Source organism: Anas platyrhynchos, chromosome 31, assembly GCF_047663525.1.
Source record: "Anas platyrhynchos isolate ZD024472 breed Pekin duck chromosome 31, IASCAAS_PekinDuck_T2T, whole genome shotgun sequence".
Taxonomy (NCBI): Eukaryota; Metazoa; Chordata; class Aves; order Anseriformes; family Anatidae; genus Anas; species Anas platyrhynchos.
In genome coordinates, this window is record NC_092617.1 from 5944121 (window position 1) to 5959795 (window position 15675).

Below are 15675 nucleotides of genomic sequence, written 5' to 3' on the forward strand. Positions count from 1 at the left end.
CTATGGGGTGATGTGGGGCGCTATGGGGCACTGTGGGGTGCAATGGGGCACTATGGGGTGCAGTGGGGTGCTATGGGGCGCTATGGGGTGCTCTGTGGGGTGCTCTGTGGGGCACAATGGGGCACAGCAGGGCAAAATATGGGGCACAAAGGGCCGTGGGGCAGGGGGTCGCTATAGGGCAGGAGGTCTCTATGGGGCAGGGGGTCGCTATGGGGCAGGGGTCCCCTATAGGGCAGGGATCGCCCCATAACAAACCGGCCGCCAGGTCTACCCATAGAAAAAATCTCGGCTGCCAGGTCTACCCGTAGCACCACCTGTTTGGTTCTTTTCCCCCTAAAATCTCCAAATTTAGTGCAAACTCCCCCAAATCCAACCCCCACCGCGTCTGCACGACCGCCTCAATTTTTAGGCCAAATCTGGCCTAAAATCTCTCTCTTTGCTCCTCATTTTTCACCGTTTTCTACCAGTTGCAAAAGATACGGCTAAATTTGTAAAAATCGCTATTTTTTTTTTCCTCGTTTACCCCAAAACTTTGGGTATTTTCTTGCATTTTATCCCCGGAATCTTCCCTTTCACCTCAGAAACGCGCGTTTTTAGGGGAATAAAAAAAAATGCATTTTATGTCCAAAAAGTACTTCTTATAGAAGAAAAATCATTTTATGGTAACGTGAAGTGTTTTATGGTGAAAAACACCAATTTATGGCAAATAAACTTTTTTTTTAATGGCAAAAATATAGAAACATTTTATAGCTAAAAAAATGTTATATGGAAAAATATTTTATGGGAAAAATTATTTAAAAAAGGCAAACCCCACAATTCTACGATAAAAAAATGCCATTTTACAGCAAAATAGTCATTTTTTCCCAAAATAAGTCATTTTTATGGAAAAAAAATACTATTTTATGGCATAACGAATGAAGATTTTAGGACAAAAGAATCCATATATGGAAAAAAGGTAATTTTATGACAAAAAGGGCATTTTATGGAAAAAAAAATATCTTGTAGCCAAAAAAAAGCATTTTATGGTAAAAAATATATATTTTTTGGCAAAAGCCACCATATTCTTATTTTTTAATCACATTTATAGGAATTAATTAAAAATACAAACTAGCTTGAAACCCAATTTCTTGGTGGATGCAAAATGCCCTGTTTGCCCTCTTTTTTTCCCCAAAACACCTCCCCCGCCACCGAAAACCACCAGTTTTAGCTTTTTATGCAAAAAGCCCTTTTCCGCCTCGTTTCGCCTGGCTGCTTTTGTGCAAACAAGCGAGCCGCTGGCCCCAAAAGTTTCGATTCGCGGCCCCAAATTACAACCCTTGGCACCACCCAGGTGGAAAATCCCCAAAGGGCCGGGTTTTGCCCCAAAAAGGAGCTGCAGGGCGGGGGCGCCCCCAAGCGGCCAAGAATTGGGCAGAAAGGACTCAAAATAACAATTTCGGCTCAATTTGGATCAAATCATCGATTTTTTTTAATCAAAGTATCCAAAAAGCATCAAATCACCCCGAAACGGCGGAGCGACGTGATTGGTCACCCATGGCAAGGAAGCCCCGCCTCCTCTGCACCGTGATTGGTCACCCATTTTGGGGGGGTTTTGGGGAAGGATGGGTGAAAAAGGGGAAATCCCACTTTTTGGGAGGGAATTGGATCAAAATGTAAAATCCCGCTTTTTTTTTTTTTCTTTTTTTAAGTGGAAATGGGTCAAAACCTAAAATCTCAATTTTTTGGGGATGGAAATGGGATATTGAAGTCCGATTTTTAGGGATTTTGGAAAGTTGTGGTATTTTGAGGAGGAATTGGGACAAAAAAGTGAAATTCCAGTTTTGGGGGATTTGGAATGGGACAATGAAACCCAAAATTCCACTCCTTTAGGGCAGAAATGGGAAATTGAAACCCAAAATTCCACTCCTTTAGGGCAGAAATGGGAAATTCAAACCCAAAATTCCACTCCTTTAGGGCGGAAATGGGACATTGAACCCCAAAATCCCATTTTTTTAGGTGGGAATGGGACGCTGAAGTCCCGTTTTTGGGAAATTGTAGTATTTTGAGGAGGAATTGGGTCAAAAAGGGAAATTTCAGAAATTTCATTTTGCAGGGATTTGGGATGGGACAATGAAACCCAAAATCCCATTATTTTGGGGTGGAAATGGGTCAAAAAAAAAAACAAATTCAATTTTTTTGGAGCGGGAACGGGGCACGAAACCGTAAAAAAATCTCTATTTTGAGCGGGAAACGGGTAAAAAAAAAAAAACTTCAATTTTTTGAAAGGGAGGGGGGAAGGGGTCAGGGTCCTGAACCCGCTCTTTTTTTTGGGGGTGAAAACAGCGGGTTTTGGCTAATTTCAGAAAATCATGGCTTTGGGCTCCCCCCGGGGCTTGCGGAGCTTCTCCATGTTCTTCTGCAGGACATCGAGGAGCACGGCCTGTGGGGTGGGGGGGGGGACACAAAGGGGGTTATGGGGTCGGTTTTGGGGTCAGGATGGGGGTTTTAGGGTCGGGGACCCCAAAACTCACGTAGAGGTCCCGGAGCTCCGTCAGGGCCAGGCGCGTCGCCCCCACTTCGGCCGCGTCCAGGGCGTGGACCAGGGCCCGGTAATCCAACTGGGGGGTAATGGGGTTAATGGGAGACCCCCGGGGACCCCAAAAGACCCCATAGACCCCCAAAGACCCCAAAGACCCCAAAAGACCCCAAAAGACCCCAATAGACCCCATTGTCCCCTATGAACACCCATGGGATCCCATAGACCCCCATAGACCCCAATAGACCCCATAGACCCCAATAGACCTCAAAGACCCCGATGTGACCCCAAAAACCCCAAAAGACCCCAATGTGACCCCATAGACCCCAAAAGACCCCAATGTGACCCCAAAAACGCCAATAGACCCCAACAGACCTCATAGACCCCAATAGACCTCAAAGACCCCAATGTGACCCCATAGACCCCATAGAACCCCCATAGACCCCAATAGACCCCATAGACCCCATAGACCCCAATAGACCCCAAAGACCCCGATGTGACCCCAAAAACCCCAATAGACCCCAGTGGACCCCAATGTCCCCCATGAACCCCCATGGGACCCTAAAAGACCCCAACAGACCCCATAGACCCCAATAGACCTCAAAGACCCCAATGTGACCCCATAGACCCCATAGAACCCCCATAGACCCCATAGACCCCAATAGACCCCAATGTGACCCCAAAAACCCCAATAGACCCCAACAGACCCCATAGACCCCAATGTGGCTCCATAGACCCCAATAGACCCCAAAGACCCCAATGTGACCCCAAAAACCCCAAAAGCCCCCAATGTGACCCCATAGACCCCATAGACCCCAATAGACCCCAAAGACCCCAATGTGACCCCAAAAACCCCCAAAGACCCCAATGTGACCCCATAGACCCCAAAAGACCCCAATGTGACCCCATAGACCCCAAAGACCCCAATGTGACCCCAAAAACCCCAAAAGACCCCAATGTGACCCCATAGACCCCAATAGACCCCCAAAGACCCCAAAGACCCCAAAAGACCCCAAAAGACCCCAATAGACCCCATTGTCCCCTATGAACACCCATGGGATCCCATAGACCCCCATAGACCCCAATAGACCCCAAAGACCCCGATGTGACCCCAAAAACCCCAATAGACCCCAGTGGACCCCAATGTCCCCCATGAACCCCCATGGGACCCCAAAAGACCCCAATAGACCCCAAAAACCCCAATAGACCCCAACAGACCCCATAGACCCCAATAGACCTCAAAGACCCCGATGTGACCCCAAAAACCCCAATAGACCCCAACAGACCCCCTAGACCCCAATGTGGCCCCATAGACCCCAATAGACCCCAAAGACCCCAATGTGACCCCAAAAACCCCAATAGACCCCAACAGACCCCCTAGACCCCAATGAGCCCCCATAGACCCCATAGACCCCATTGAACCCCAAAGACCCCAATGTGACCCCAAAGACCCCAATAGACCCCAATGGACCCTAAAAGACCCCAATGTGACCCCATAGACCCCATAGACCCCAAAAGACCCTAATGTGACCCCAAAAACCCCAATGAGCCCCCATAGACCCCATTGAACCCCAAAGACCCCAGTGTGACCCCATAGATCCCAAAAGACCCCAATGTGACCCCAAAAACCCCAATAGACCCCAACAGACCCCATAGACCCCATAGACCCCAAAAGACCCCAATGTGACCCCAAAAACCCCAATAGACCCCAACAGACCCCCTAGACCCCAATGTGGCCCCATAGACCCCAAAAGACCCCAATAGACCCCAGTAGACCCCATTGTCCCCCATGGACCCCCATGGGACCCCATAGACCCCAATAGACCCCAAAGACCCCGATGTGACCCCAAAAACCCCAAAAGACCCCAATGGACCCCATAGACCCCCATAAACCCCAAAGACCCCAATATGGCCCCAAAGACCCCAATGAGCCCCCGTAGACCCCATAGACCCCAATAGACCCCAAAGACCCCAATGTGACCCCATAGACCCCAAAAGACCCCAATGTGACCCCAAAAACCCCAATAGACCCCATTGGACCCTAAAAGACCCCAATGAGACCCCATAGACCCCAATAGACCCCAAAGACCCCAATGTGACCCCATAGACCCCAAAAGACCCCAATGTGACCCCATAGACCCCAATGAACCCCCATAGACCCCAAAAGACCCCAAAAACCCCGATGTGACCCCAAAAACCCCAATAGACCCCAATGGACCCCATGGACCCCCATAGACCCCGATAGACCCCAAAAGACCCCAAAAGACCCCAAAAACCCCAATAGACCCCCAAAGACCCTAAAAGACCCTATGGACCCCAGTGGACCCCCATGGGACCCCATAGACCCCAAAAGACCCCAACAGACCCCAATAGACCCCAATAGACCCCAAAAAAACAAAGTGACCCCAAAGACCCCAAAATAACCCCAAAGTGCCCCCATGGACCCCAATAGACCCCATTGTACTCCACTAAGACCCCAAAGTGCCCCCAAATGACCCCAAAAGTGCCCCCATGGACCCCAATATGACCCCAATGAGCCTCCAGGGACCCCAAGGCGATCCAATCAACCCCAAATGCATCAAACAGACCCCAAAAACCCCCAAATTCACCCCAAAATTCCCCCAGATCCCAATACACCCCTACAGACCCCCCAAAAACCCCAAAACACCCCGAATTCGCCCCAAATTTCTCACCACGTGGGGGTTTTTGGCCGCCTTGGACACGGCGTCGCCCCGCTCCGACAGGTACCTGGAGGTTTTGGGGTGAGATCGGGGGATTTAGGGTCACGGGGTTTTGGGGTCGGAGGGGGGGACCCCAAAAAAAAACCCCAAAAACTCACTTGGGCAGGCGGCCCTGGAGCCCCTCGAGTTGGGTGCGGGATGCGGTCAGCAGCTCCAGAACCTTCTCCTATTTTTGGGGAAAATTTGGGCGGTTTTGGGTTTTTGGGGGTTTTGGGGGGTTTTAAGGGATTTTGGGGAGGATTTGGGGGGATTTGGGAAAGTTTAGGGGATTTGGGGGGGAAAGGGGAGAGTTTGGGGGATTTAGGGGAGGATTTGGAAGGGTTTGGGGGAATTTGGGGGGATTTGGGGGATTTAGGAGGGGATTTGGGGGAATTTGGGGGGATTTGGGGATTTTGAGGGAATTTAGGGGATTTTGGGGGATTTAAGGGAATTTGGAGGGATTTGGGGGAATTTTGAGGGGACTTGGGGGAATTTGGGGGAATTTGGAGGGGATTTGGGGGGATTTGGGGGAATTTGGGGTGAATTTGGGGGAATTTTGAGGGATTTGGGGGAATTTGAGGGATTTGGGAGAATTTGGAGGGATTTGGGGGATTTAGGAGGGGATTTGGGGGATTTTGAGGGATTTGGGGGAATTTGGGGGGGTTTGGGGGAAATTTGGAGGGATTTGGGGGGATTTTGGTAGTTTGGGGTGGATTTGGGGGGAAATGGGAAGGATTTGGGGGATTTAGGAGGGGATTTGGGGGATTTAGGAGGGGATTTGGGGGAATTTGGGGGGATTTTGGTAGTTTGGGAGGAAATGGGGAGGATTTCGGGGATTTAGGAGGGGATTTGGGGGATTTAGGGGGATTTGGGGGAATTTGGAGGATTTGGGGGAATTTGGGGGGATTTGGGAGGATTTGGGGGGGATTTTGTTAGTTTGGGGTGGATTTGGGGGGAAACGGGAAGGATTTGGGGAATCTGAGGCAATTTGGGGGGGATTTTGGGGTCCCTGGGGGATAATTGGGGGAAATAACGGGGATTTTGGGGTTCCTGGGAATTCCTGGGGTAAAATTGGGGCGAATAACGAGGATTTTGGGGTCCCTGGGTGGGATTTGGGCGAGTCGGGGCGGGATTTGGTGTAAAACCGGGGCAATTTGGGATTAAACTAATTCGGGCCGCTTGGCTGAAAACCGGGGAGGGAATTTGGGGTTAAAAAGGGCGGATTTGGGATTTTGGGGCAAAAAAGAGAGATTTTGGGGCAAAAAAGCGGGATTTTGGGGTCCCCCCCCTTTTTTACCTGCACGGCCACCCCGAAATTATCCCCGTCCTCGATGCGGGGCACCTGCAGCTGCAGCCAGAGCGCCACCTGCCCCCAAAATCCCCCTTTTTCACCCCAAAAACTTCGTCCTCTTAAACCACGCCCCCTCCCTAAGCCCCGCCCCCTTTGACCTCCCTTAACCCCTCCAGGCCCCGCCCCCTTCCCCCTAAGCCCCTCCCCTTCCCCTAAGCCCCTCCCCCTTAGGCCACGCCCCCTCCCTAAGCCCCGCCCCCTTGCCCTCCCTTAACCCCCTCCAGGCCCCGCCCACCGCCCCCAAACCCCGCCCCCTTTGAGGCCACGCCCCCTTTAAGCCCCGCCCCCTCCCCCCTAAGCCCCGCCCCCTCGCCTGGGCCACGTGGTTCCGGGCTTCGGCCAATCGGGGGCGGCAGCGCTCCAATAGGGCCAGCAGGGCCGGGTGGCTCCCGATTGGTGGGCAGGGGGGGGCTGGGGGGGCACGTGACCCCCTTAGCCACGCCCCCTATGACCATATATGGGGTGGGGGGCGGGGGTAACCCATGGGACCCATAAGTGCCCCATGGGACCCATAAGTGCCCCATAAGTGCCCCATAAGTGCCCCATAAGTGCCCCATAAGTGCCCCATAAGTGCCCCATAAGTGCCCCATAAGTGCCCCATAAGTGCTCCATAAGTGACCCATAAGTGCCCCATAAGTGCCCCATAAGTGCCCCGTAAGTGACCCATAAGTGCCCCATAAGTGACCCATAAGTGCCCCGTAAGTGCCCCATAAGTGCCCCATAAGTGCCCCATAAGTGCCCCATAAGTGCCCCATAAGTGACCCATGGGACCCATAAGTGCCCCATAAGTGCCCCATAAGTGACCCATAAGTGCCTCATAAGTGCCCCATAAGTGCCCCATAAGTGCCCCATAAGTGACCCATAAGTGCCCCATAAGTGCCCCATAAGTGCTTCATAAGTGCCCCATAAGTGACCCATAAGTGACCCATAAGTGACCCATAAGTGCCCCATAAGTGACCCATAAGTGCCCCATAAGTGCCCCATAAGTGACCCATAAGTGACCCATAAGTGCCCCGTAAGTGCCCCATAAGTGCCCCATAAGTGACCCATAAGTGACCCATAAGTGCCCCATAAGTGACCCATAAGTGACCCATAAGTGCCCCATAAGTGCCCCGTAAGTGCCCCATAAGTGACCCATAAGTGTCTCATAAGTGCCCCATAAGTGCCCCATAAGTGCCTCATAAGTGACCCATAAGTGCCCCATAAGTGCCCCATAAGTGACCCATAAGTGACCCATAAGTGCCTCATAAGTGACCCATAAGTGCCCCATAAGTGCCCCATAAGTGACCCATAAGTACCCCATAAGTGCCCCATAAGTGACCCATAAGTGACCCATAAGTGACCCATAAGTGCCCCATAAGTGACCCATAAGTGACCCATAAGTGCCCCATAAGTGCCCCATAAGTGACCCATAAGTGCCCCATAAGTGCCCCATAACTGCCCCATAAGTGACCCATAAGTGCCCCATAAGTGCCTCATAAGTGCCCCATAAGTGACCCATAAGTGACCCATAAGTGCCCCATAAGTGCCCCATAAGTGCCCCATAAGTGACCCATAAGTGTCCCATAAGTGCCCCATAAGTGACCCATAAGTGACCCATAAGTGCCCCATAAGTGCCTCATAAGTGCCTCATAAGTGCCCCATAAGTGCCCCATAAGTGCCTCATAAGTGACCCATAAGTGCCCCATAAGTGCCCCATAAGTGCCCCCTAAGTGCCTCGTAAGTGCCCCATAGGTGACCCATAAGTGCCTCATAAGTGCCCCATAAGTGCCCCATAAGTGACCCATAAGTGACCCATAAGTGCCCCATAAGTGCCCCATAAGTGACCCATAAGTGCCCCATAAGTGACCCATAAGTGCCTCATAAGTGCCCCATAAGTGCCCCATAAGTGACCCATAAGTGCCTCATAAGTGACCCATAAGTGCCCCATAAGTGCCCCATAAGTGCCCCATAAGTGACCCATAAGTGACCCATAAGTGCCCCATAAGTGACCCATAAGTGACCCATAGGGACCCATAAGTTCCCCATAAGTGCCCCATAAGTGCCCCATAAGTGCCCCATAAGTGACCCATAAGTGCCCCATAAGTGACCCATAAGTGCCCCATAAGTGACCCATAAGTGACCCATAAGTGACCCATAAGGGCCCCATAAGTGCCCCATGGGACCCATAAGTGCCCCATAAGTGCCCCATAAGTGCCCCATAAGTGACCCATAAGTGCCCCATAAGGGCCCCATAAGTGACCCATAAGTGACCCATAAGTGCCCCATAAGTGACCCATAAGTGACCCATAAGTGCCCCATAAGTGCCCCGTAAGTGCCCCATAAGTGACCCATAAGTGTCTCATAAGTGCCCCATAAGTGCCCCATAAGTGCCTCATAAGTGACCCATAAGTGCCCCATAAGTGCCCCATAAGTGCCCCATAAGTGCCCCATAAGTGCCCCATAAGTGACCCATGGGACCCATAAGTGCCCCATAAGTGCCCCATAAGTGACCCATAAGTGCCTCATAAGTGCCCCATAAGTGCCCCATAAGTGCCCCATAAGTGACCCATAAGTGCCCCATAAGTGCCCCATAAGTGCTTCATAAGTGCCCCATAAGTGACCCATAAGTGACCCATAAGTGACCCATAAGTGCCCCATAAGTGACCCATAAGTGCCCCATAAGTGCCCCATAAGTGACCCATAAGTGACCCATAAGTGCCCCGTAAGTGCCCCATAAGTGCCCCATAAGTGACCCATAAGTGACCCATAAGTGCCCCATAAGTGACCCATAAGTGACCCATAAGTGCCCCATAAGTGCCCCGTAAGTGCCCCATAAGTGACCCATAAGTGTCTCATAAGTGCCCCATAAGTGCCCCATAAGTGCCTCATAAGTGACCCATAAGTGCCCCATAAGTGCCCCATAAGTGACCCATAAGTGACCCATAAGTGCCTCATAAGTGACCCATAAGTGCCCCATAAGTGCCCCATAAGTGACCCATAAGTACCCCATAAGTGCCCCATAAGTGACCCATAAGTGACCCATAAGTGACCCATAAGTGCCCCATAAGTGACCCATAAGTGACCCATAAGTGCCCCATAAGTGCCCCATAAGTGACCCATAAGTGCCCCATAAGTGCCCCATAACTGCCCCATAAGTGACCCATAAGTGCCCCATAAGTGCCTCATAAGTGCCCCATAAGTGACCCATAAGTGACCCATAAGTGCCCCATAAGTGCCCCATAAGTGCCCCATAAGTGACCCATAAGTGTCCCATAAGTGCCCCATAAGTGACCCATAAGTGACCCATAAGTGCCCCATAAGTGCCTCATAAGTGCCTCATAAGTGCCCCATAAGTGCCCCATAAGTGCCTCATAAGTGACCCATAAGTGCCCCATAAGTGCCCCATAAGTGCCCCCTAAGTGCCTCGTAAGTGCCCCATAGGTGACCCATAAGTGCCTCATAAGTGCCCCATAAGTGCCCCATAAGTGACCCATAAGTGACCCATAAGTGCCCCATAAGTGCCCCATAAGTGACCCATAAGTGCCCCATAAGTGACCCATAAGTGCCTCATAAGTGCCCCATAAGTGCCCCATAAGTGACCCATAAGTGCCTCATAAGTGACCCATAAGTGCCCCATAAGTGCCCCATAAGTGCCCCATAAGTGACCCATAAGTGACCCATAAGTGCCCCATAAGTGACCCATAAGTGACCCATAGGGACCCATAAGTTCCCCATAAGTGCCCCATAAGTGCCCCATAAGTGCCCCATAAGTGACCCATAAGTGCCCCATAAGTGACCCATAAGTGCCCCATAAGTGACCCATAAGTGACCCATAAGTGACCCATAAGGGCCCCATAAGTGCCCCATGGGACCCATAAGTGCCCCATAAGTGCCCCATAAGTGCCCCATAAGTGACCCATAAGTGCCCCATAAGGGCCCCATAAGTGACCCATAAGTGACCCATAAGTGCCCCATAAGTGCCTCATAAGTGCCCCATAAGTGCCCCATAAGGGACCCATAAGTGACCCATAAGTGACCCATAAGTGCCCCATAAGTGCCTCATAAGTGCCCCATAAGTGACCCATAAGTGACCCATAAGTGACCCATAAGTGCCCCATAAGTGCCTCATAAGTGACCCATAAGTGCCCCCTAAGTGCCCCATAAGTGACCCATAAGTGACCCATAGGGACCCATAAGTGCCCCATGGGACCCATAAGTGACCCATAAGTGCCCCATAAGTGCCCCATAAGTGCCCCCTAAGTGCCCCATAAGTGACCCATAAGTGCCCCATGGGACCCATAAGTGCCCCATAAGTGCCCCATAAGTGCCCCATAAGTGCCCCATGGGACCCATAAGTGCCCCATAAGTGCCCCATAAGTGCCCCATAAGTGACCCATAAGTGCCCCATGGGACCCATAAGTGCCCCATAAGAGCCCCATAAGTGCCCCATAAGTGCCCCATGGGACCCATAAGTGCCCCATAAGTGCCCCATAAGTGCCCCATAAGTGACCCATAAGTGCCCCATAAGTGCCCCATAAGTGACCCATAAGTGACCCATAAGTGACCCATAGGGACCCATAAGTGCCCCATAAGTGACCCATAAGTGCCCCATAAGTGCCTCATAAGTGACCCATAAGTGCTTCATAAGTGCCCCATAAGTGACCCATAAGTGACCCATAAGTGCCCCATAAGTGCCCCATAAGTGTCCCATAAGTGCCTCATAAGTGCCCCATAAGTGACCCATAAGTGACCCATAAGTGACCCATAACTGCCCCATAAGTGCCCCATAAGTGACCCATAAGTGCCCCATAGGTGCCCTATAAGTGCCCCATAAGTGACCCATAAGTGACCCATAAGTGCCCCATGGGACCCATAAGTGCCCCATAAGTGCCCCATAAGTGACCCATAAGTGCCCCGTAAGTGCCCCATAAGTGCCCCATAAGTGACCCATAAGTGCCTCATAAGAGCCCCATAAGTGACCCATAAGTGCCCCATAAGTGCCCCGTAAGTGACCCATAAGTGCCCCATAAGTGCCCCATAAGTGCCTCATAAGTGACCCATAAGTGCCCCATAAGTGCCTCATAAGTGACCCATAAGTGCCCCATAAGTGCTCCGTAAGTGCCCCATAAGTGACCCATAGGGACCCATAAGTGCCCCATAAGTGACCCATGGGACCCATAAGTGACCCATAAGTGCCCCATAAGTGCCCCATAAGTGTCCCATAAGTGCCTCCTAAGTGACCCATAAGTGCCCCATAAGTGACCCATAAGTGACCCATAAGTGACCCATAAGTGACCCATAAGTGACCCATGGGACCCATAAGTGCCCCATAAGTGCCCCATAAGTGCCCCATGGGACCCATAAGTGCCCCATAAGTGCCCCATAAGTGACCCATAAGTGACCCAGAAGTGCCCCAGAAGTGACCCATAAGTGACCCATAAGTGACCCATAAGTGACCCATAAGTGACCCATAAGTGACCCATGGGACCCATAAGTGCCCCATAAGTGCCCCATAAGTGCCCCATGGGACCCATAAGTGCCCCATAAGTGCCCCATAAGTGACCCATAAGTGACCCAGAAGTGCCCCAGAAGTGACCCATAAGTGACCCATAAGTGACCCATAAGTGCCCCAGAAGTGACCCATAAGTGACCCATAAGTGCCTCATAAGTGACCCATAAGTGACCCATAATGCCCCATAAGTGCCCCATAAGTGCCCCATAAGTGACCCATAAGTGCCCCATAAGTGCCCCATAAGTGCCTCATAAGTGACCCATAAGTGCCCCATAAGTGACCCATAAGTGCCCCATGGGACCCATAAGTGCCCCATAAGAGCCCCATAAGTGCCCCATAAGTGCCCCATAAGTGACCCATAAGTGACCCATAAGTGCCCCATAAGTGCCCCATAACCACCCCCTGGGACCCATAACCACCCCTGGGACCCATAACTGCCCCATAGCGCCCCACAACCACCCCATGGGACCCCCAACCTCTGCCCCACACTCACCCTCCTCCTCCTCGTCCTTCTCCTTCTTCTTCTTTTTCTATGGGGCAGGGGTGGGGGATGAGAAGGGGGCACTTGGGGGTCCCAGCCCCACACTTGGGGGTCCCGGCCCCACACTTGGGGGTCCCAGACCCACACTTGGGGGTCCTCACCTGGGCCGGGTCTGGCAGGGGAATTTCCAGCGGCGCCCGCAGCTCCTCCGGCCCCATAGCGAAGATAGGGTCCTGGGGGGCAGCCCCATAGCGAACCCCCAGCCCCATAGAGACACCCCAGACCCATAGAGACCCCCCCAGACCCATAGCGACCCCCCAGCCCCATAGCACCCCCCCAGCCCCATAAGGTCCCCCCCAGCCCCATAGCGCCCCCCCAACCCCATATCGACCCCCCCAGCCCCATAGCTCCCCCCCCTGCCCCATAGCAACCCCCCAGCCCCATATCGACCCCCCAGACCCATAGCGACCCCCAGCCCCATAGAGCCCCCTTCAGCCCCATAGAGACCCCCCAGACCCATAGCGACCCCCCAGCCCCATGGCGGCCCTCCCAGCCCCATAGCGAAACCCCAGCCCCATAGCGACACCCCCGCCCCATAGCGACCCCCCAGCCCCATAGCGACCCCTTCAGCCCCATATCAACCCCCCCAGCCCCATAAGGTCCCCCCAGCCCCATAGCTCCCCCCCAGCCCCATAGCGCCCCCCCAGCCCCATAGCGACCCCCCAGCCCCATAGCGACCCCTCAGCCCCATAGCGACCCCCCCAGCCCCATAGCGACCCCCAGCCCCATAGAGCCCCCTTCAGCCCCATAGAGACCCCCCAGCCCCATAGCGACCCCCTCGGCCCCATATCGACCCCCAGCCCCATAGAGACTCCCCCAGCCCCATAGCGACCCCCCCAGCCCCATAAGGTCCCCCCCAGCCCCATAGCAACCCCCCAGACCCATAGCGCCCCCCCAGCCCCATAGCGACCCCCCCTGCCCCATATCGACCCCCCAGCCCCATATCAACCCCCCAGCCCCATATCGACCCCCCCAGCCCCATATCGACCCCCCAGCCCCATAGCGCCCCCCCAGCCCCATAGCGACCCCTTCAGCCCCATATCGACCCCCCAGCCCCATAGCGACCCCCTCAGCCCCATAGCGCCCCCCCAGCCCCATAGCGACCCCCCAGCCCCATAGCGAAACCCCAGCCCCATACCGCCCCCCCCAACCCCATAGCGACCCCCCCAGCCCCATAAGGTCCCCCCCAGCCCCATAGCCACCCCCCAGCCCCATAGCGACCCCTCAGCCCCATAGCGACCCCCCCAACCCCATAGAGACCCCCCAGCCCCATAGCGCCCCCCCTGCCCCATAGCGCCCCCCCAGCCCCATAGCGCCCCCCCAGCCCCATATCGACCCCCCAGCCCCATAGCGACCCCCCCGCCCCATAGCAACCCCCCCAGCCCCATAGAGACCCCCCAGCCCCATAGCGACCCCTCATCCCCATAGCACCCCCCCCAGCCCCATATCGACCCCCCAGCCCCATAGCGCCCCCCCAGCCCCATAGCGGCCCCCTCAGGCCCACAGCCACACCCCCAGCCCCATAGCGAATCCCTCAGCCCCATAGCGACCCCCCAGCCCCATATCGACCCCCCAGCCCCATAGCGCCCCCCCAGCCCCATAGCGACCCCTCAGCCCCATAGCGCCCCCCCAGCCCCATAGCGCCCCCCCAGCCCCATAGCCACCCCCCAGCCCCATAGCGCCCCCCCAGCCCCATAGCGCCCCCCCCGCCCCATATCGACCCCCCAGCCCCATAGCGCCCCCCCAGCCCCATAGCGCCCCCCCGCCCCATATCGACCCACCCAGCCCCATAGCCACACCCCCAGCCCCATAGCGAATCCCTCAGCCCCATAGCAATCCCCTCAGCCCCATATCGACCCCCCAGCCCCATAGCGCCCCCCTCAGCCCCATAGAGCCCCCTTCAGCCCCATAGCGACCCCCCAGCCCCATAGAGCCCCCTTCAGCCCCATAGCGACCCCCCAGCCCCATAGCGCCCCCCTCAGCCCCATAGCTCCCCCCCCGCCCCATATCAACCCCCCAGCCCCATAGCGCCCCCCCAGCCCCATAAGGTCCCCCCCAGCCCCATAGAGACCCCCCAGACCCATAGCGCCCCCCTCAGCCCCATAGAGACCCCCCAGCCCCATAGCGCCTCTCCAGCCCCATAGCCACCCCCCAGCCCCATATCGACCCCCCAGCCCCATATCGACCCCCCCAGCCCCATAGCTCCCCCCCCTGCCCCATATCAACCCCCCAGCCCCATAGCCACCCCCCAGCCCCATAGCGCCCCCCCAGCCCCATAGCGCCCCCCCCAGCCCCATAGCGACCCCTCAGCCCCATATCGACCCCCCAGCCCCATATCGACCCCCCAGCCCCATAGCGACCCCCCCAGCCCCATAGCGCCCCCCCAGCCCCATAGCGCCCCCAGCCCCACCTGCAGCAGGCCCTCCAGCTCCGCCACCTTGGCCGGGAAGCTCCCCAGGAGCTGCGTCATCTATGGGGCAGGAGGGGGGGGGGGGAGGTGTGGGGCTGCCCCATAGCTGCCCCACAACCCCCCCACAACCCCCCCACAACCCCCCCACAACCGCCCCATAGAAAGTCGGGGGGTGGGGGGGGGAGACGGGGGGGGGGGTGGAAGGTGTGGGGCTGCCCCATAGCCGCCCCACATCCCCCCCCCCCCACATCCGCCCCATAGAAAATGTGGGGCGGGGAGGGGGGGGGGGGGGGGCTCAAGGCCTTACCTGGGCGCCCACCCGGCTCCGAAAAGCTTCGACCTGATTGGTTGGGCAAAATTTTGGGGGGTGGGGGGGGTGAGGGGGGGGTGAGTGGGGGGGGGGGGGTCGCAGGGGTCACGTGAGGGTGCCCCCCAAGTCATGTGACCCCCATGTCCCCCCCTAACCCCCCCCCCGCTGCCCCCCAACCTCGGCGCCCTCCATCGGGATCCGGAAGCGAAAGTGAAAGTGGGGAGGGGGGGGGCGGGGACTCCCCCCTAAGCCCCGCCCCCTTCCCCCTTAAGCCCCGCCCCCTTCCCCTTAAGCCCCGCCCCTTCCCCTTAAGCCCCGCCCCCTCCCCCTTAAG

At 55.4% G+C, this 15675-nt stretch overlaps 1 protein-coding gene across 1 annotated transcript; it reads right to left on the reverse strand.

Moving 5' to 3' along the window:
• Nucleotides 1–1450: 1450 nt before the first annotated feature.
• Nucleotides 1451–15579, reverse strand: PSME1 (proteasome activator subunit 1). Its single transcript, XM_072029795.1, has 11 exons — nt 15519–15579; nt 15339–15371; nt 15032–15091; nt 12723–12794; nt 12574–12610; nt 6900–6997; nt 6533–6601; nt 5355–5422; nt 5209–5263; nt 2511–2597; nt 1451–2419 (listed from the first exon to the last, which is right to left on the reverse strand). Exons 1-11 carry the CDS (start codon nt 15531–15533, stop codon nt 2339–2341), a joined length of 675 nt encoding a protein of 224 aa, XP_071885896.1. The 5' UTR covers nt 15534–15579; the 3' UTR covers nt 1451–2338.
• Nucleotides 15580–15675: the final 96 nt, after the last annotated feature.

What these genes read in the sequence shown, in the direction of transcription:
- PSME1 (XM_072029795.1), bottom strand. An exon ending in AGCTGGAGGGCCTGCTGCAG is followed by an intron (nt 12,795 to 15,031) that starts GTGGGGCTGGGG and finishes GCTGCCCCCCAG; the next exon opens with GACCCTATCTTCGCTATGGG. An exon ending in CTCCAGGGCCGCCTGCCCAA is followed by an intron (nt 5,264 to 5,354) that starts GTGAGTTTTTGG and finishes CAAAACCTCCAG; the next exon opens with GTACCTGTCGGAGCGGGGCG.